At 47.9% G+C, this 21,810-nt stretch overlaps 1 protein-coding gene across 3 annotated transcripts in view; it reads left to right on the top strand.

The window, feature by feature from the left end:
- Nucleotides 1–21,810, top strand: part of ZFAT (zinc finger and AT-hook domain containing) — a 150,440-nt gene that overhangs the window by 31,421 nt on the left and 97,209 nt on the right. For 2 of the 3 annotated variants that reach the window (XM_065895074.1, XM_065895071.1), the window contains exons 3-7: nucleotides 1,341–1,529; nucleotides 3,274–3,424; nucleotides 8,577–10,003; nucleotides 10,812–11,044; nucleotides 20,471–20,558. In XM_065895074.1, the coding sequence (XP_065751146.1) occupies nucleotides 1,341–1,529; nucleotides 3,274–3,424; nucleotides 8,577–10,003; nucleotides 10,812–11,044; nucleotides 20,471–20,558 (2,088 nt within the window). The remainder of the gene's footprint in view (nucleotides 1–1,340; nucleotides 1,530–3,273; nucleotides 3,425–8,576; nucleotides 10,004–10,811; nucleotides 11,045–20,470; nucleotides 20,559–21,810) is intronic. The other variant, XM_065895072.1, reaches the window with a different exon arrangement.

Here is a 21,810-nt window from a genome sequence, read left to right as displayed (position 1 = left end):
GACTAAAGACCTTTTTCCAGCAGTTAAAAAAAACCCGTGACTGTTTCTACCAGATCTAAAAATGTTCAAGCACCTGGATGATTGGGACAAGCGCGAAAAGACCCTCATTTATAGAACACAGAAAATTGTTTGTTTCAATCCACCTGCCCCATTAGCCAGGTTTTTTCCTGGCCTCGTCTTGCGAGAGATTTCCTTCAGCCAGCATGCCGTCCTAGGAGCTTGCACTTCTCCATTTTCTGTCTTCCTTCAGGCGTCCATCGGTGGGTTTCTGTGTGGGTCTGGCTGTGGGCAACTTAAATCACGGGAAGCACAAGCTTCCTGAGTTGCCTCAGGCTGTCTCCCTCTGGTTTCTCCCTTTTCTCCGGCTTCTGCTTTATTACTTCCTGGTTCTGACTTCACCTCCCTGACAGCCCCTATTCCAGCGCTTTCCAAGCCTGCACCATGTGCCTGTCCCGTGACCATCCACCCACCCCGTGTTCATCTCTAACGCAGGGCCGTGCCGAGTGGGTCCTGTCTCTTTGTTAGAATGTTCTGAAGAAGTAGTTCTTGGGCAGGCTACTGCAGGTTTGTGGCTGTGATTCTTGGAAAGAGACAACTCCTGTCCTTTCCTTCCCCGTATTTCCTTCTCACTTAGGAATTGGGAATAGCACGCACTCCTTTATGCTTCACTTTGATATGAAGTGTTTCTTACCCCTCAGGCTGCAGGGCTTTCTAGAGCAGGGTCTGGGTCTGTGCCCTGTCAGTCTTCTTTAGGTTACTTTTAAAAATTTATTTATTTTGTAGCTAAGCTTGTTTTCTTTTTTTCTTTAAACATCTTTATTGGAGTATAATTGCTTTACAATGGTGTGTTAGTTTCTGCTGTATAACAAAACCCTGTCAGCCTTTATATCCACCATGCCTGGCACATGGAAGGCACCTACTAACTGGAAGATGAGTAACTGAACGACTTCTTCTTAGGCTGTAAATCTAAAGAAGACCATGTCTTCTCCGCAGTGTTGATTGATGATAGATGACTCTGTGGGCTGGTTGGCTTCATGACAACAAGATGAGTGGCTCTGCCTGCCCTGTCAGCTGTATCCTCCATGCCCATGTGGTGGCCTGTGGCAGGGCCTGTGGCAATAAATATCAATGATATTTATTGAATCACGTGAAAGACTGAAGAAGCAAAGATGCTGCCCGAAGTGGTAAAGGGGCCTGCATGGCACCGTGGACCAGTGTCTGTATCACATATGTATGTTTCCTTTACTGTCGTCCCGTAAAAGGGTTGGGGTTGTGTGCACTCCCTGACTCCATCACTGACATAGGAGGATATTCTATGCATCTTGCTATTTGCCCCTTAGGTAACGAATCTGACCTTGAACTGGAGAGGAAGTATAAGGAAGATGATCGAGAAAAGGCCCCGAAGAGACTGCGGACTCAGAGAGTGGAGAAAGTCCAGAAGGTCTGCTCGGGAAAAGAGGCCGCGCAGATCTCCGGAGCCAAGAAGCCCATCATAAGTGTGGTTTTAACGGCTCACGAAGTGATTCCAGGTGAGCAAAACAAGCGGGAGGGGACAGAATGCGACTCTCTGGGCGGGGCCGTGCCGCAGGCAGCCAGACAGCTGGGGCTGTGATCCTGAGCGGCTTCATCACTGTCGGGCTCTCCACTGAATTACCCAGTGCCTCGGGATGATGGCTGACCTGTCACTGCCCAGGGCTGTGGTGGACGAGCGTGTCCAGAGGAAAGGGAGTGAGGGCTGCCCCTGCTGCTGCCCCCGCCACCTCTGCAGCCACGACCTGTCCTTGTCGTTTGAGTGGCCGCTCACAGGAGCAGTGGCCAAGGAGAGTGTCTTTTTCTTTGCCCCCTCACCAGCCCCTCTCCTGGATGTCCTCCCCACCCTTACCGCCCCATCCTACGTGTAAGACCACTGGCACCACACGGAGGTTGGCAGCTTCTCCAAAACCCTCCACCTCACTTTTTTTTCCTTTTTTTGCATTTTTTAGTGGGTTCATCATATATTGTATGATACTAGAAATTCCTGTCTCCTCTTCCTTAAACATAAAGTAGCCAGTGGATTTCTTATGCTACCCTTTTTAAAAAAGGTCTCTTCTAGGAAAGGATACTTTAGACAAAAAGCAGTATGATAGTAGATTCCAAAGTATAATAATGGGTTTTTTCCTATCCATTTGAGGTGATAGCTGTTAAATAAAATTTTGAAAAATCAAGTTTAGGATTTTGAGGACAGCTAGAGCCTTTTTAAACATCTTTTTTTCAGTGCTAATAGTATTGATAACTGATTATTTAAAATGAAAACGCTGAATAAATGCCTCTTGATACTTCAGTGCAGGGTAAGGTAATCAGCAGAGAAAAAGCCGTATAAGATTATGTGACTAGAAGTTGTTTCTGGAAAGTCACTTTGTCTGCCCCACCCTACTTCAGAGAAGTGTTATTCTGGGAAATGGAAATGCCAGGAGAGAGCTTCCTGTGTTTAGCTGTCTCTAGAGAAAGTTTCTATAATGATTTCTTAAGAATTGATGGTAGTATTCTGAGATTTCTGTAAGGTGGGGGGTGAAAAGTGGTTAATTTCCTTTGCTGTTCCAGAAACGAGAGGTAGATTTTGGAGCCTTTCTTTAGTGCACTTGATATATAACATGCGTGTGCATGTACCCTCGTGCACACATGCTGCTGTAAACGGTCTTTGATCGTTTCACATCCTGAACTTGCACGAATAAAGGTAACCTTTGAGTTTTCCACTCCAGACCTTTCATTTCACAGGGTGGACACAGAGGTCTGGAGGCGGGAGGGTGATGTCATATTTGGGACCAGATCCCAGGCAGCTTAGATTCCTGTTCACAGTTGATTCCACTGCTCCATTCTGTCTTGACGCTGTTTTACATTTGCGTAAAGTTTAACACATGTGGATCTATGTGAAATCTTGCAGGAAGCATATATGTGTATATGGATCTATTTTTTTGTTTTTTAATAAGGAGATCAAGTGAAAATGTATCTCAGAAGGTTTTGATTATTGGAAAACTTGCCCTTTCCCCCCAAACATACACATGTACACACACACACACACACACACACACACACACACACACACACACACGTGCGTACACATATACAAACACACAAGTTAAAGGTGTGAACTGAAGGAAAACTAGTCCCTTGCATGGGTGCCACACAGTAAAGAAATACGCTTCCCAGGCTCCGTCCCCTGCTCTGGGGGCAGGGGGGTGGTCAGGGCCCTCACGGCGCCTCTTTAATACGTGGTGCGTTGTGCCTCCATCTCAGGTGCTACCAAGATTGTTCCGGTGGAGGCTGGGCCCCCGGAAGCAGGAGCCGCAGACCCCGAGGCCGCGGTGGCCGACCTGGCGCCCCGGAGAGGGTACCAGGAGTACGCCATCCAGCAGACACCCTATGAGCAGCCCATGAAGTCGAGCAGGTAAAGCGTTCTGTTCTGTGCGACTCCAGCCACCGCTGCAGAGGGCGAGAGATGGGCGTGTTAGCTTATCAGGACGCTGTGTGCAAACCCATCTGTGAAGGGTTTCCGTTTCTTGACTGAACCTGAGAACTAGCCCCTCCACTATGGCCCTAGAGTGCTGGCTGAGCCCAAGCAGCCTCTGTGTGATGCGTGGCAGATCAGCAAGCATGCTCGGGAAACGCAGCGCCTCGGCTTAAGGAAGGTGGAGCGTTCTGCTTAAGGCAGATGTATGCTTCATCTGAATAAAAAGAGGCGTGAACAAGGCCTTACTTAGTAAGTTAGTTGATTTTCATAGCTCCGCAATTTATAATGAAAAAGAAAATCTCTCTTTCCCCCCTACTTTCAAAAGTAGCATAAGCATCCTGTAGACGGTTCCAACATCCGTGTGATGTGCAGTTACAGTAACCCACAGCGCCTCTTCTGGTCGTGGTCACTACTACAGACATCGTGGTTCACAGGCCACCATAAGTTTTTCATGATATACTAAAATATAGCACTCTAATTTTGTTATTTTTTTTCCTAGCATAAAATACCAAAGGCACTGTTATCAACCTATTTTTTTAAACTTACCACCCACACCTTGACTTTTTCCTTTTCAGTACATATTTTTTTTAAGTGTGTTTGCTGTCACGTAGATGCACTAGTTTATATATAGCCAGTTTTTGCTTGACGGACAAGGTTTTGGTTCCTCCCTCTTTCAATACTTCTTCAAGATTTCCTGTGAGATAAATTGCTAGAATTGAAATTGCCCTATTAAAGGATACGAGTGCTTAAAACTTGAATCGACACTGAAAACTGTCCTCCAAATACATTGGGTGAGTCGATGTCCCAGAGGGGACTAGCCTGCATGTCCCCCCACCCTCCCCATGGTCACCAGCTCAGCTGTGATACGTACCTGCTGATGTAGATCAGCAAACTCTCATCACCTGAGTTCTGTACACATTTTCCCAGCTGAGGGGAAAGACAAAACGCCAGTGCAAGTGGGCTCCCTCTGTTTCTGGAAGAGGGGAAATGAGGTGTTCTTGATGAGGGCGTAAGCTCTAGCACCAGGCAGACCTGGGTTGGCTCTAGGCCCTTCTACTGGACTTCAGCCCAACAGATTAAACACCTTCTATGTGCCAGGCACTGGGGATGTGAGAGAGATTAGGACAGACACGGCCACTGCCTGGATGAGGCTCTGCTGTGAATGGACACAAATGCTTTTGCCTCTGAGCCTCTCTTACACCGGCCACAAGACTGTCCAGTAGAATCTGACTTAGTTTAGTGGTGGGAATAAATGATACCATATATGGAAAGTGCTCTTGTTGAATTATAACATCATGTCATCTGGGTGTTTCATTAATCTGTAGCCTCACTCCTCTCTTCTTGCAAATGGGGGCAACTGAATTAATCGATAAAGCTGTAAAAATATGCACTCCTTTGGCAACACTGAAATGGAATTAATTTTGAGGATCTTTCTTGTCTCAACGCAGGTTGATCTGTAGACCTTTGTTAATTATCTTCATAATATTTCAGGGTCTGTTGGGGAGCGTTTCAGTTCAATGCTAATCTAGTTACAGGTAAATATACTCTGTATTTAATCAGTAGATTGAGGCTGTATTCCTGTTGTCAAGCATTCTATTAATATTTTATAGTCTAAATTGTAAAACAGTTACAAAAGAGGCTTTTCGTGTGACGAAAGTCCAGAAATCTATAAGGAAAAAAATTATTTGTAATCTCACTACCCTAGGATAAGCACTGTTAATATTTTTAATGTTCCCTAAGATGAGCAGTTAATATTTTTAATGTTATTTCCTTCCAGCCTTTTTTCAGCCCATATATTTTATAAAATCGGGTTTATATATTTTTTTTTTTTTTGCGGTACACAGGCCTCTCACTATTGTGGCTTCTCCCGTTGTGGAGCACAGGCTCCAGACACGCAGGCTCAGGGGCCATGGCTCACGGGCCCAGCCACTCCGCGGCATGTGGGATCTTCCCAGACCGGGGCACAAACCCGTGTCCCCTGCATCGGCAGGTGGACTCTCAACCACTGCGCCACCAGGGAAGCCCTCGGGTTTATATTTTATGTGCAGTTTTGTATCCTGCTTTTAATACTTAATCCCATTATACTTACTTTCCTTTGTTACTCAAATTATTCACAAACACTGTTTTGTAGTGACATGTTGTAGCATCGTGATCCACGACTCAGCTTTCCACATTGCAGCCAGTGAGCTCTTTGTAAAATGCCCATTTGATTGTACCCTTTAAGGCTTCACATTGCTGTTAGGAGAACTTGGCCTACAGGGTCTTCCACGGCTGCCACCTCTCCAGCCTGGTCCCCCTCTTGTCCTCCCTCTGGTTCTCTGGGCTGCAGCATCTGCTCCAGCCATCCGGTTCCTTTTTATTTCCTTGATCTCTCCTGCACGTGCCTCTTCCTCATACTGGGTACCTCTCCTCCCCCTCACTTGGTTAACTCCTGTTCATATTTCAGCTGTCTGCTCAAATGTCCAGTCTTCAGGGCGGCCTTCCCTGTCCCCCAGACAGATCAGTCCGCCTTGACCTGGGGTCCTAGAGCATCCTGCCTTTTTCCATCACAGGGAGCTGGTGGTCCTTATCTGCTCATTTATATGGTTACCCGGCTGGCCCACCACTTACTATAGAAGGTGCACTACAAGGGAGCATGAGTTGTGTTTGTTTTTGTGCCCATTGTGTCCCCAGTGCCTGGAATACTTTTTTGAAAGAATGAATGAATGAATGAGTGAGTTAAAAAAAAAGAAATGTCCAAACTAGTTCCCTACGTTGGAACCTTCAAGCAGCTTCTACTCTTAAACTATTGTGAAAACTCATGCAATGAGCACCTTTGCTTGAATTTCGTATTCTTTCTTTCGCTAGATTCCCAGCAGTGGAATAACCGGATCAAGGGGTCTGATCTTTTAAAGCTCTGGCTGAATGCTTTCTAAGATGCAGTGGGAGAGAGTGCCTCTCTCAATGAATAGGGGACATTCGGAGTGAAATAATGTGGTAGGAATCACCCGACATCGCAGCTCTGTGCCTCAGCCCATGGGTGCAGGCTTGTGCTTGAGAGTCTGGTGCCGGCGGCTTGGCCACTTCTTCTGATTCATCACCCTTGGTGGGAGGCAGCACTGAGGGCTTGACCAGGTATTCGGGTAATAATATGAAAAAATCAGAGTCAGAGATGCTCCTAAGACCATTTAGACCTTGCATTAGAGAAGGAAATACTGTGACTTGTTTAATTAATGCTGTGAATCCAGAGTTTCTTCCTCCAGTAAAATGATCGCCTTCTGGGTATGTTTGTCATTTAAGAAAGGTCCAAATTAGTTTTCTTAAATTAGCCTTGGGTTTAGCGTGCAGGCATAGTACTGACTTTCAGATTTGAACGTTTTAATTACAGCATGGGACTTCTACCCTCTGGTGTTTATGGACCGCAGTCTGCTTAAATATTTTTCATTTAAAACATAAGGTAACCTGTGTTGGTCAAACACAGTTGTATGGATAGTTCCATAAATATAGACTTTACAGTTACAGTGGGTACAGCTTAATGGTGTCTGATTAATGGCACCAAATGATTGTCAGTGTTTCTGAGGACCTACCTGGATAACCTAGGCAGAATCCCGAGGGAGCAGTTATGGAGAGAGGAAGCCTCACCCGCCTCACAGGAGGTCTTCTCCGCGTGTATGGTCCCACCGGCGAGGGGGGTTGGTGTTCACAGTGTTTCCAGGCAGTAGGAGGATGTGGAAGAATGTGCAGGTTCTAGTCTGCTTGGGTTCAAATCCTGGCTTCACCACTTACTAACTGTATGACCTTGGGTTATACTCAGTTTTCTCACCTGTAAAATGGGCATAATGATAGGGTTGAAATTAAATACTTAGCAAAGAGTTTTGAGTATTGTAAGTACTCAGTAATTGTTAGCCGTGATTACTATTACCGTCTCATTCAGCATCCACGTCGCCTTATTGAGAGAGAAAGGACCCGTGAGGCAGACCAGGCTTTCATTCTCTATCGCATACACAAAATCTAACACAGTGCTCGAAACGCACAGGCGAGTGGTAATAAAATGGCAATCACTTATTAATTAATGATATCTGAGTTTAACAAATGGCAGTTGAACAACCTTATTTTCCCTGTCTGAGTTCTGAACCAGACATGCTGGAGGAGGAAGAAGACGGGGGCTCATACATCAGGCCCATGACTGGTGGAGCCATGGGAGAAGGGAGCCTGGGGCAGGTCACATTGAGCTCCCGCTGGCTGTCCTGCACGTCTGCCTCCCCCCACCTCGGTCCTTGACTGCCGCCGCCAGACTCTCCTGGCTAAGCGCCTACCGTGTCACGTGCTGTCCACAGGCAGACGCCTTCTCACCAGAAAGGCAGGAGTGAGCACGGCTGTGGAGGCTTGGTCCTGTTCTAAAGTCCCCGCTCAGATACGCCAGTTCCCTTTTCCTGGGGAGAAGTGAGGATGTGGAAAAAGGCCAGGGCTCTTTCACAAAAGAGTGGCCCTCACATGGAAACTTGCAGCAGAGAGAAAGAGTGTTACCCTGACAGTTGATGGAATGAATAGGCGAATCTGGATGATCAAAACTATTGAACAAACCCAAGCAGGTCGTATCTAGTTTCATGGAGCAGACTGAGTTCATTCCATTAAGACTGGTCCTGTTAGAATACCTCGGAATTCGTCCGGGTCAGCTTTGGAGCACCGCTGGCTGCTGTGTGCCTAGCAAATGACACATCCCTCTGCCTTTCTTGCCTCCCTCTTCCTTATTCTGCATCCCTCAACTCAGGCATCTCCTCTGCCCAACTACCTTCATCTGTGTTGGAGGGCGCCTTCTCTTTTGCCCGCACGTGCACCTGTCGCCACTCGCACACTGTCCTGCAGCCGTGTGCAGACCTGCCTCCTGTCTCCCAGCGCCAGGGCAGCAGGGGCCCGGTCTTCCTCTCCGTGTGCGCCTGGTCCGCTCTACGTCTTCCCGTCCTGTTTGTTGATGAATGAATGCATGCGTCCGTCCTCAGCCCCTTTTAGCTCACTTTTAAGCCTTCGGTGTTCGGCAGCCGGAAGGAAGTAGGGGTCATCAGGAAGGTGCCGGATCTCCACCCGTAATGGTGCTGTCTTCTGTTTCTAGGCTCGGGCCCACCCAGCTCAAGATCTTCACCTGTGAGTACTGCAACAAGGTCTTCAAGTTCAAGCACTCGCTGCAGGCCCACCTGCGGATCCACACCAACGAGAAGCCGTACAAGTGCCCCCAGTGCAGCTACGCCAGCGCCATCAAGGCCAACCTCAACGTGCACCTGCGCAAGCACACGGGCGAGAAGTTCGCCTGCGACTGCTGTTCCTTCACCTGCCTGAGCAAGGGCCACCTCAAGGTGCACGTGGAGCGCGTGCACAAGAAGATCAAGCAGCACTGCCGCTTCTGCAAGAAGAAGTACTCGGATGTCAAGAACCTCATCAAGCACATCCGCGACGCACACGACCCGCAGGACAAGAAGGTCCAGGAGGCCCTGGACGAGCTCTGCCTGATGACGAGGGAGGGCAAGCGGCAGCTGCTCTACGACTGCCACATCTGCGAGCGCAAGTTCAAGAACGAGCTGGACCGCGACCGTCACATGCTGGTGCACGGCGACAAGTGGCCCTTCGCCTGCGAGCTCTGCGGCCATGGGGCCACCAAGTACCAGGCGCTGGAGCTGCACGTCAGGAAGCACCCGTTCGTGTACGTCTGCGCCCTCTGCCTCAAGAAGTTCGTCAGCTCCATCCGCCTGCGCGCCCACATCAAGGAGGCGCACGGGGCCGCCCAGGAGACCCTGGTCTTCACCAGCTCCATCAACCAGAGCTTCTGCCTCCTGGGGCCTGGCGGGGACATCCAGCAGGAGGCCCTGGGCGGGCAGCTGCAGCTGGCGGAAGAGGAGTTTGTGTTCCAGGGGGTGAACGCACCCAAGGAGGCGGCCGGCGCTGGGGACGCTCGTCCCGAGGAGGGGTCCGAGGCCCCAACAGAGGTGCCCGCCGCGCCTGTGTGCTCGGCCGCCGCCCAGGCAGACAGCGCCGCCCCAGCACCCTGCGAGCTGGCGGCCTCCGCGGTGTCCTCCGACCTTCGTCGGTACGCGGTGGTTTCCGATGAGTTCCTGTTGAAGAGTGATCCCTCCTCTGCCGAGGCTCTGGCTGTTCCGGAGAAGACCTTGCACACCCAGCAGGGAGGCTCCAGTCCAGCTCAGGGCCAGGACGTCGCACCACTGCTGTCCAAGGCCAAAGGCGCCGCAGCAAACCCGGAAGCCCAGGGCGCCGAGAGCCCCCCGGCTGAAGGGCAGCAAGCGGCTGCCCCCGCATCCGATGGCCCAGATCCCGGCAGGGGTCTCAGGGCAAACCCAGCCGAGGCCTCAGACCCTCCTCCGGGAGCTGCTGGGAGGGACGCGGCCCAGTGCCGGCCCCTCCCCGAGCACCGGGCGGGCATCACTGCGTTCATGAAGATCCTGGACAGTTTACAGAAGAGGCGCATGAATACCGGCCTGTGCGAGAGGATCCGGAAGGTGTATGGCGACCTGGAGTGCGAATACTGTGGTAAGGGGGGCGCCGGGGCGCGAGGCTGGGGCCTGTCTTCCCAGCAGCCCCTCCCGTCCCCGCCTGGCTATGGGTCACCTGGTGTTTGAGTTGAGCTCGTGTCTCTTTGCACAGAACGCCTTCTAAGTGAGCTAGCCGTCATTCGTAGATAGTGATGTGCACAGTGGTGCGTGCAGTTTGGCTCGTGAAGCCTGTGAAGGCAGCCAGGACGGCGGGACAGCTAACCGTGCTGGCTCCGTCAGGCGTGCAGGCGGACGCTTAGCCCACGGCCTCTGCCAGAACTTTAGCCAAGAAGCACCTTTCTTCTGGCACGTGACAAGTTTAAAGTCGAGCTTTAAGCTGCGGCCATGTCCTAGATGAGCAGAGAGAGATCACAGAAGTGGCTGCAGCTCTTTGTAGGGAGACCCCGAATGCAACCTCCCAGCTTGCCGTGAAAGCGTGGCCTCTGGTCTCCTGGAGAGCTGGCAGGACAGGATGTAGATGGCCCAGGTGTCAGCAGAGTTTAGAGCCTCGTTGATTTCACGCGTGTGCATAAAGGTAGTTGGCACCGTAATTGGTCCTCGATAAACATCCGTTTCCTCCTCTCCCAGCTGTGACACCATGCAGAAGTAGTAGCACCCTTAATATTTGCCACCTGCCACCTTTGAAAAGTCATGTCCAGCCAGAGATGTGGTGCAAAGTGTGAAGGGTGACCCGGACAAGCATGAGAGGGAGAGAAATATAGTAGTTAAAAAATAATACTAATTAAAAGAAATCAACTTCAGGATAAAAGAAACTTCCTTGTTCTCATGTGAAAATATTTTTTTAGGCAAACTTTTTTGGTACCAAGTGCATTTTGACATGCATGTCCGCACCCACACCCGGGAACATCTGTATTATTGCTCCCAGTGTCATTATTCTTCCATCACCAAAAACTGCCTTAAACGCCATGTAATTCAGAAACACAGTAACATCTTGCTGAAGTGTCCCACTGACGGCTGTGACTACTCGACTCCAGATAAATATAAGCTGCAGGCACATCTTAAAGTTCACACAGAGCTGGTAAGTAGCGCGCCCGAGCGGCAGCCCCGTCTCCCCTGGGTGCTCCCTGCTTCCTCACAGTGATGCATACGGAGGCGCCCGTGCTCCCCGTGAGCCCAGTGTGTGGGCGTCTTCCCCGGAAAATGGGGAGGTCCTTCTCACGAAGCAGGCCCTCCACTTTACAAAGGCCTCCATCCCAGGGCTCCTGTCACAGGGACAGCCTCACATATGTTGGAAAAAAGGTTACATTGAATAAATTTGCTTTTCTGTGCAGATTTTTAAGCATCGGAGAAAGTCTGCAGAATAGGAGTAAAGCAGGGGTTTCTTAAATGATGTTTTAAATAACCCTTAATAACAGGGATGATAATAAGAATAGCCGCCACTAAAAGCTGTTGAGAGAGTGAGTTAGAGGATGCCTGTCAAGCGCTAAGTACGGTGTTCGGGTCACAGTGAGAGCGCAGTAAACGCTGATGATCACTGTTGTCGTATTACTGTGCTGTTTCTTGGAAAGTCTATGGAAGAATGTCTGTAAAGCACTTTAAAAAAAAGTGATATGTTAATTCAAGGTGCTGTTAATATTCACGGTGGCAAAATGTGTTTAATTCTCTGGTGGGTGTTGAACATGTGACACGAGTGAATGTTTATTTTAGCAAATGCTACTCTAACTTGAGAGGCTGACACCTGAGAGTGATTTGAGACTCTCCAAGTTATAAAGGAGGCGCACCTGGCCCCAGGTGTGGTTCTGCTTTAACTGCATTCCTTTCTAGGCCACAGACTGCGCACCGTGAGGCTTCAGAAACTTGATGCGCCGCCTCCGTTTTCTGGCCTAAAAATCACTAACGCTCCAGCAGTTTGTTACCAAGGGTGAAGTCAGGGTGTTTTGGGTTTCGTGGGTAGGTAAGAGCCTGCGCTTTGGGGTTGGATACCTGGATTCAGGTGTTGTCTCCAGTATCTGCACAGGCTGTGTGGTGCTGGACAAGTCACTTGTCCTTTCTGAGGCTTGGTAGCCTTCTATATAAAATGTATATTAAACAGTATATCAGCTTTGTACACACACACACGTATATATACACACATATGCACACACATCCACCCATGCAGTCTACACATGTGTACACACGTACCGCACACACCTCTGAACACATAACGCACATGTATGCACGTGTATGTCTTTGTGTATGTGTATGGGTCTCCTGGGTTATTGGGAGGTTAAAACGGAGTGCTCTAGGTAAAGAACCTGGCTCAGAGCTTGTATAGGTGACTGCGTGACAGCTGCTGTACGTCACTTGGTACCTCTTAGTTCCCGTTCTCCTCTCTCTCTCTCTCTCTCTCTCTCTCTCTCTGTGCGTGTGGGGCATGAGAGGTGTGCTATTCCTGTTTACTCACAGGCAGCACACGCATTTACCTGGGGCGTCGAATGACACGCGCTCTCCCTGAGGCAGGTGAACTGTGTTGCCGATGTGGGAAGAGAGCATTCTTTATGAAAACAGGTTCCAGTGTTTTGAGCTTAGACCGTATTTGTCTTTAGAGCCTGTCAGTTATGTCTGTGATGAAGCCACAGGCACCAAGGGGATGGTGACACGGTGGAAAGACCTCCCATTGTCTGTCATCACTTATTTCTCCTCCCTGAGTTCCTAGGCAACGACCCGTCTACTTTCTGTCTCCACGGATCTGCCCATTCTGGACGCTTCGTGTAAAAGGAGTCATAAAAAAAAATATATATATATATATATATATATGCAATAACGGTGTGCATACCGCACCCCATTTTCTCAGGGTGGTGGTGAGGCTCCAAGGAGAGAGCGCAAACGAACTTTGTTATGTGAAGGTGCCTAAGGACGCTGGCCAAGTGTGGGGAGGCGTCTCTCCGGCAGGGAGCCCGGTGCCGTTCTGACCTGGGTCCAGTCCCCACGTCCGTGGGGGCCTTGGTTTCCTTGCCTGTGACCCAGAGAGAGGGGGCCAGGTGTGCTGAAAGTCTGGTTGGGCTCTCACATTCCATCCAACACTTACCTCTTTGCAACACAGATTCCCATGTGGTGAAAAAACTAAGGAAATTTAAAGTAGAACGCATCCCCCTCTGTCCCTCTCCAAATGAGCCTATAGTCATGTCCATTCTGGTTGCACTAGGACGCCAGGATAATTTGGCTGCGTGCCCGTTTCTGTGACTCTCAACAACCGTTTCTTAGCTAAAGATACACCTAATGACTGGAAGGTGTGTGTACATTTAATGTAGCTTCTTCCCATCACCTCCGCCCTCCCATTAGTAGCCAGATGGCGTGACTTGGAGTCAAGGATGTGTTGGCATCAAGGAAACGTGGGGACCTGGTCAAAGGAGTTAGTCAATGACTGGAGCAAACCCATTTTATTTACAGCACTGTGCGAACTTTGTGAAAGGGAGACTTGAGAAAACATGGTTTCTGTACAATAAAAGGCAGGCTTTGGGTTCTAGCATGTTAGAGTTAAGACCCCATATCCACCTCTGTGATCCTGGGCAAATTGCTCAGCTTCCCTAAGCCTCAGTTTTGTCATCTGTAAAATGGAGATATGGTACTCTCTCCGACCTCTCAGGATTGTGAGGATTAAACTAGAAATTAAGTATAGAACAGCCAGGTCAGTGTTTTTTCAGCCCTCAGGTCATGATCCATTATAGGGTTGTGAAATTAGTGGATTACAACCAGTTTATCTTAAAAATGAAATGGAATAGAATGAAATAGAAATGATCAGCACTATTTACCCATGACAAGGTAATAGGTATTGTTTTCTGAGACCTTTTGTCCTGTGTTTCAGTGTGTTTATATGCCACTGTGTGTGTGAGTATGTTCTGGGTGGTGATGTCTAATGGGTGACCTCCTGTGTAGGTCCCATTAAATAACTTTGTAAGTCACTGACCCCGATGATGTAAGTTATGACATCCTGAATCAGAATTACCTGGGGGTACACGTTTTGAATGAGATTCCTGGCTCAGACCTCCACCATAATTTGGGGGGGCGGACCTGGGAACCTGTTGTTTAAATAAGTTCGCCCTGATACAGACATTTGACATAGCAGGAAGTCGAGCTTATGGTGTATGTTCAGGATATGGCAGTCTGTCCCCTTTGTCTCTGGCTCGTGTCCCTTCTCAGAAGATCTCTCAGGCACCCAGCGCTCAGGGCACTGTAGCAGTTACAAGTCCACACTTGGGAAGAGTGGGCACATTTTGGCATTCAGACTCCACCATCTGCAAGTGGTGTGGCTTCACGACCTAACCTCTCTGACCTCTCGTCTGGAAAGTGGGGTGGCAGTCCCCGCCTCTGGGGTTGCTGTGGGAAGTTAGTGAGATGACGATTGTGAGGGACCCAGCACAGGTCCAGGCGTGACGGGGAGGCCGGTCTACACCAGCTCCTCCTTTTTAGTAGTGGTGGCAGGAGGAGGGAGGAGGAATAGTAACAGCGGTGGTGGTGCTTCCATCCAGGGTGAGGTGGCCTTTCAACAAACGTTTAAAATTAATGCCTGTCTTCGAGAAGTGTGTAGACTGTATTTGGCTATGAAGGTAAATGTATTTATGAAATCTTACGTATCCTTGCTGGAAGTAAACTAAAATAATATATTGCCAACACAGAGAAGCAGATGGAGCGACCTCCAATATCTTTCTGGAAATAAATGGGTCTGTCTATAGTTTTTTTTTTAGAGTAGAGTAAAGTGGTATTCAGCTAAAGCAATCGGACAAAAGGTTTTTCCTTTGTAAGAGCTGCAGGAGTACGGTCTTTTCTTACGTGGTCGCAGACTGCCTGTTTCTGTGCTGCCCTGTTTGAGCATCTATCCGCAGTGCTGGGGACCTCTGGCAAGCGGAGTTTCCTGGGTCTGAAACAGCTGCCTGTTAGGAAGCCCGAGGCCGGAAGTGAGGGGCACGGCCTGCAAAGCAGAGCAGCGCTCAACTGCGCTCAGTGGACAGGAAGAGCCTGGAGTTGAAATCCCATGTGGAGCACGTTTCTGGCTCTTTTCTAACTTGTTAAATTAGCCACGATGGAAGTGTCAGTTTTCCTGTCTGTCACACTTGCTCTGTGTCCCACGATGATCAGTGGCCTCTGCGTGCTGGCGGTTCTCAGCACTTTATGAGCCCCTTGAGGGCAGGGCCAGAGTCTCCCACCTTTGTCCCCAGTGCTATGTCCGGCACAGCACAGGGGCCCCGGAAGTTTTGAGGAATAAATGAGTGAGTCCGTGGCCTTTTTATTCCTGAGAAATTGTTCAGAGTGGAATCTCCCACCTTATTTTTTTAACCTGATGTCAGATACTTTATAGGTGTACTTATGTGATCGTTAATACACTTGGTGGCAGGGTGGAGGTAGATTTGATATTTTCCACCCACCGCTGGTTTCAGGCTTGAGAATTGCCCTGTGGCTTCGGGGGCCGAGGAACCTGCCACAGAGGCGTAGGCCAAGGCGGGGTTCGTCCAGAGCTGCGAGCCGCGCTCGGAGCTTCAGCCCCGGAGCTGCTCCCGCCTCGCCTCCGCCCCACACCCCATGGCCACTGCCGTCTGCTGCCACCTGCCTTCTTTCAAAGAGTCCTGTGTGGCTTTGAAGGCCATTTCCATCAGAGCAAACAAACTGCGAGGGCTGGGCTCTTTTACCGCCATTACAGCGCGGGGCGCTCTCTCCTCCTCTGCCGAGAACTCTTTTCACCACTGTGCTTTTTAAGTTTGCTGTGTCAGTTTGGGTTTTCATCTCTGGTCGGGGACTGAGGTTTCTGCAAAAGAAATAAATGAGTCCTTAGAGTGCACCCTTCTCCAACACCCTGTCTCACTGCCTGCATCCTTCCGATGGTCTTCAAAGGCATCAAGAAGTGAGGGACCCTGATAAGCTCTAAGATAAATTGCTTTCAGACTATCAGAGATTAAAAGAAAAAAAATCAAATAGCAAGGGCTCAGGAGAGATCAGTGTAAACTCCTTCAAAGCCCTTCTGAATGCCTCCATCAGCTCTGATGATGAGGACACTGGGGCAGCCAGGGGTGGCGACAGGCCTCCTCCAGGGTGTGTGCTGCCCGGGACGTCTTTCAAAAGGGCGTGAGAGCACCAGTTCCTGCGTGCAGGTGCCAGGAGTGATGGGGTGACCTGGAAGGTCAAGGGCATAGGAGGTCACTGATGGGAGTACATTGACAAGCCTGGACCCTGTGATGTAGCCTGGGTGGAAGTCGGTGGCATCGGCCACTGCAAAACTGGGCAGAAAGCACGGAGATTTCCCTGTGTACCCACTATCGCCACACGTGCACAGCCTCCTGCACTCTTGACATCCCATACCTTAGCGCTACCTTTGTTACAGTCGATAAACCTACGTTGACACGTGAGTAACACCCAGAGTCCATAGTTTACATTGGGGTCCACTCTTGGTGCTGCACATATTTGGGATCTGGACAAATGTTTACTGATGCATACCCCTCATTATAGTACCCCACAGCGTAGTTTCACTGCCCTGAAAATCCTCCTTGCTCTTCCTGTCCACCCCTCTCTCCCCACTACTCCCTGGCTACCACGGATCCCTTTACTGTCGCCATCATTTTGCTGTTTTCAGAATGTCTTATAGTTGGAATCATATAATATGTAGCCTTTTCAGATTGGCTTTTTTTCTCCTAGTAATATGCATTTAAGTTTCTTTCACATCTTTTCATGGCTTGATAGCTCATTTCTTCTTAGCACCGAATAACAGTCCGTTGTTTGGTTGTACCACAATTTGTCCATTCATATACTGAAGGACATCTTGGTTGCTTTTAAGTTTTGGCAGTTATGAATAAAGCTGCTTCATCCGTGTGTAGGTTTTTGTGTGGACATAAGTTTTCAGTTCATTAGGATAGATACCAAGGAGTGCAATTGTTGGGTCATATGGTAAGAGTATTTCAGTTTTGAGAGAAACTGCCTTCCAAAGTGGCTGCACCATTTTGCATCCCCACCAGCAATGAATGAGAGTTTCCATTGCCCCACATCCTCACCGGCACTTGGTGTTGTCAGTGTTCTAGATTTGGATCATTCTGTAGGTATGTAATGGTACCTTGTCGTTTTGAGTTGCATTTCTCTGATGACATATGATGTGGAACATCTTTTCATATGCTTACTTGCCATTTGTATATCCACTTTGGTAGGGTGTCTGTTCAGGTCTTTGGCCTATTTCATCAGATGTAACTTTTGAAAATATTTTCTCTCAGTCTGTGGCTTGTTTTTTCATTCTCTTGACAGTGTCTTTCACGGAGCAGAAATTTTTAATTTTAATGGAGTCTAGTTTATCAATTCTTTTCTTTTTCAAGGGTAATGCCTTCGGGGTTATATCTAAAAAATCATTACCATACTCCAGGTCATCCAGGTTTTCTCCTGTGTGTTCTAGGAATTTTATAGTTTTGTATTTTGCATTTAGATCTGTGATCCATTATTAGTTAATATTTGTGGAAGGGTGTAAGGTTTTTGTCTAGGTTCGTTTTTTTTTTCTTTTGCATGTGCCTGTCCAGTTTCAGCATCATTTGTTGAGATAACTATCTTTTTTTTTTTTTAAATTAATTATTTATTTATTTTTGGCTGCGTTGGGTCTTCATTGTTCTGCGTGGGCTTTCTCTAGTTGCGGCGAGCGGGGGCTACTCTTCGTTGTGGTGTGCGGGTTTCTCATTGCAGTGTCTTCTGTTGTTGCGGAGCGTGGGCTCTAGGCATGCAGGCTCAGTAGTTGTGGTGCACGGGCTTAGTTGCTCTGTGGCATGTGGGATCTTCCCAGACCAGGACTCAAACCCGTGTCCCCTGCGTGGGCAGGTGGATTCTTAACCACTGTTCTGCCAGGGAAGCCTGAGAAAACTATCTTTGATCCATTGTGTAGCATTTGCTCGTGTGTCAAAGATCCATTGACTGTATTTAAGAGAGTCTGTTTCTGGACTCTGTTCTGTTCCATTTGATCTATTTGTCTGTTATTTTACCAGTATCACATACTCTTCATCACTGTAGCTTTATAGTAAGTCTAGAAGTTGAGTAATGTCAGTCCTCCAACTTTGTTCTTCTCCTCCAGTATTTTTTGTTGGTTTCTGGGTTTTTGCCTCTCCATATAAACTTTATAATCGGTTTGTCAGTACCCACAAAATAACTTGCTGAGGTTTTGATTGAGATTGCATTGAATCTGTAGATCAAATTGGGAAGAACTGACGTCTGACAACGATGAGTCTTCCTATCCTTGAACCTGGAATAGCTCTCCATTTATTTAGTTCTTTGATTCCCTTTATCAGTTTTGAAGTTTTCCTCATATAGATCTTGTACATATTTTGTTAGATTTATACCTAAGCACTGAATTTTTTGTGTGCTAATGTAAATAGTATTGTGTTTTTAATTTCAAATTCCACTTGTTCATTTCTAGTATATAGGAAAGCAATTGACTTTTGTATATTAACCTTGTGTCCTGTAACTTGCCATAATCGCTTGTTAGTTCCAGGAATGTTTTTGTCTGTTCTTTTAGAATTTCTACATAGGTGATTATGTCATCTGCAAACAAAGACAATTTTAATTTCTTCTTTCTCAATCTCTATATATTTTATTTCCTTTTCTTGTCTTATTGCATTAGCTAAGACTTCAGCTATGATGTTAAAACAGAGTGCTGGGAGGGGACATCCTTGCTTTGTTTCTAATCTTAGTGGGAAAGTCTCTGGTTTCTCACCATTAAGTATAATGTTAGCTATAGGTTGTTTGTAGATACTCTTTATCAAGTTGAGGAACTTCCCCTCTATTCCTGCTTTACTGAGATTGCTTATCATGAATAGGTATTGGATTTTGCCAAATTATTTTTCTGTCTCTATTGATATTATCATGTGGTTTTTATTTCTTCGCCTGTTGATGTGATGGATTACATTAATTGATTTTAGAATGTTGAATCAACCTTGTACCTGGGATAAATCCCACTTGGTTGTGGTGTATAGTTCTTTTTAAACATTTTGGGTTTTATGTGCTAATATTTTGTCGAGAATATTTGCATCTATGTTCTTGAGAGATACTGGCTTGTAATTTTCTTCTCTTGGGGTGGGTTTGGGTATTTTCTCTCTCCCATGAAGACATGGTGTTCTCCCTCTTGCAGGTCTCTGTCTACATTTCCTCTTTTTAAAAAATTTTTTATTTTTCAACATCTTTATTGTAGTATAATTGCTTCACAATGGTGTGTTAGTTTCTGCTTTATAACAAAGTGAATCAGCTGTACATATACATGTATCCCCATATCCCCTCCTTCTTGCGTCTCCCTCCCACCCTCCCTACCTCACCCTTCTAGGTGGTCACAAAGCACTGAGCTGATCTCCCTGTGCTATGCGGCTGCTTCCCACTAGCTATCTGTTTTACATTTGGTAGTATATATAAGTCCGTGCCACTCAAGGACACTAGTCATATTGAATTAGGGCCTGCAAACTCATCTTAACTAATTACATCTGTAACGACCATATTTCCAAATAAGGTCATATTCTGAGGTACTGGGGGTTAGGACTTCAACACATGAATCTGTGGGGGCAGAATTTAACCCATAACACCCACCCTCTGAAGAACTGTCTTGTGAAACGGCATTACTCTGAGAGGAAAGGCGGAACTGGGGGTTAGGACTTCAACACATGAATCTGTGGGGGCAGAATTTAACCCATAACACCCACCCTCTGAAGAACTGTCTTGTGAAACGGCATTACTCTGAGGGGAAAGGCGGAACTGGGGGTTAGGACTTCAACACATGAATCTGTGGGGGCAGAATTTAACCCATAACACCCACCCTCTGAAGAACTGTCTTGTGAAACGGCATTACTCTGAGGGGAAAGGTGGATGAGCAATGGCGTGACCCTTCACAAGAGCTTCTTCCTAGTTGAGAACGTGGCGCTGCAGGCAGGTGGGTTGATGAGCCAGCAGATGCACAGAGCGAGCCCCTTACCTGCAGCCTGGGTGGGACGTGGCCTTGGAGTGGTCGGAGCCTGGGGTGGGCGTCCGTACCCTCGGGTTCCGACGCTGCCTCCTTCTCGCAGACCTGGGGCTCTTTGCCCTTGGTCTTGGTTTCTTAATCTGTAAAAGCGTAATAATGCCTGTCCTTCAAGAGTGGTCACGAGTCTCAATAAGATAACTTATATGAACCCCTCACACACACCATGCCTTGAGCACTGGAGGGCAGAATACGCATCGGGCCGTGGAGCAGCCCTGGTCTGCATGGTAGACCTCGAGGCCGAGCCCCGCCCTCCCCTGGCCTGGCCACCTCCACAGGTCCGTTGTCTCTAAGGCCCGTCCCTCCCTCCTGAAATGCAGGTGAGGCCATTGCCCCACTGGCCTTGAGCTCCCCGGGCTGTGCGGGGCCAGCTGCGGGCTGCGTGCCAGGCGCTGGGAAAGGCGCGCTGTGCATCTAGCTGTGACGGTGATGGTGGTGGTGGTGGTATTTTTCCACAGAGCCTGAGTTTTAAACGAGACGGTCCATTGATTATGCTCTCTTTCTGTTAAGGACAAAAGGAGTTATTCTTGTCCTGTGTGTGAAAAGTCTTTTTCAGAAGACCGACTGATAAAGTCACATATCAAGACCAACCATCCCGGTAAGCTTATGCATCTTAGAGTGGGAGATTGATTTTAAGATGCTTATGTTTATTTTAAGACACAGCATTATATATCAACTGTATTAAATGGAAATATAAGAGGGAATAAAGATATGAGTAAATTCAAGGGCAAGAATTAACTTTTTTTTAAAGCTCAGGAGTTTATATAATTACGTGCTTCATTTTATCCTTTTATCTGGTCTTCAGATATGTCTGCCCCAGTCTCATGATTCCCCCCACCTTTTGTAAAAAATTTTTCTTAGAGTATAGTTGATTTACAATGTTCTGTTAGTTTCAGGTGTACAGCAAAGTGAGTCATTTATACATATACATATGTCCATCCTTTTTTTTTTTTTTAGATTCTTTTCCCATATAGGCCATTACAGAGTATTGAGTAGAGTTCCCTGTGCTCCCTTCCCCTTTTAATAGTAACTGTGACTGCCTTTAGACGGCTCACTTACCCAGTGCAGACCCGACACATATTCTACTTCCTTGGCCCCATTGGTAGGTTCCTGAACCAAGTGATGGTTTACAAGGGGTGTAGGCTCCCTCCCAGGCTGAGGAACCCAGTGAGTTGGAGTGACCATCACCTTTGGTGTCCTCAAGCCCCAAACTCCCTGGGCATCACATGCCTTGTCACTTTTGTTCTCACTGCCTGGGACCCTGCTCCTTGGTTCTGCCCAGTCAATTCCTGGGTATTCTCGACATCCTCCCTCAGAGCCACCTTGGGGAGCCTTTGGTGGCCCCCCCTCCATGCGGACCGTCACGGTGCACTCACCCCTGTACTCTAGGCACTGGTATTCTCCCGCTGCCCAAGAGCCTTGAGGCAGGGCCGCCATCCTTAGCGGCTTGTCCCCAGACCCCCGGTGCCACATCGCTCGGGGCCCATGAGTGCAGATGTATGCTGTGTGTGCATAAATGGGGAACAGAGAAGCTAGGTCCATGTCCCTTTTCTCTTTCTCTTACTTTGTGTCTGCTCCTCCTATTGGGGAACTGACCCACTGATTAAAGATGATACTGGAGAAAAATGAAGAAATAACGGAAGTGCGCTAACCCTCATGTTTCTTCTGGGATCGGGGAGCCTTGTGGCCTTCCTCCACGTGGGGACATGTGGGTTATGCGATTCTCTGACCGCCCAGTTCTGTCCTCCCCGTGTTAACCCACGTCCTGTGTAACCTGTGTCCAGTGTGGGCCAGGGATACCCATTTAACCCCTTCAACTTTTGCTTATTATTTTAAATTTTTTATTATGT

This window comes from Phocoena phocoena, chromosome 17 (genome assembly GCF_963924675.1).
Source record: "Phocoena phocoena chromosome 17, mPhoPho1.1, whole genome shotgun sequence".
In the NCBI taxonomy this organism is placed as follows: Eukaryota; Metazoa; Chordata; class Mammalia; order Artiodactyla; family Phocoenidae; genus Phocoena; species Phocoena phocoena.
The sequence above is the reverse complement of the archived record's forward strand: the minus strand, read 5'-3'. Positions and strand labels throughout refer to the sequence as shown.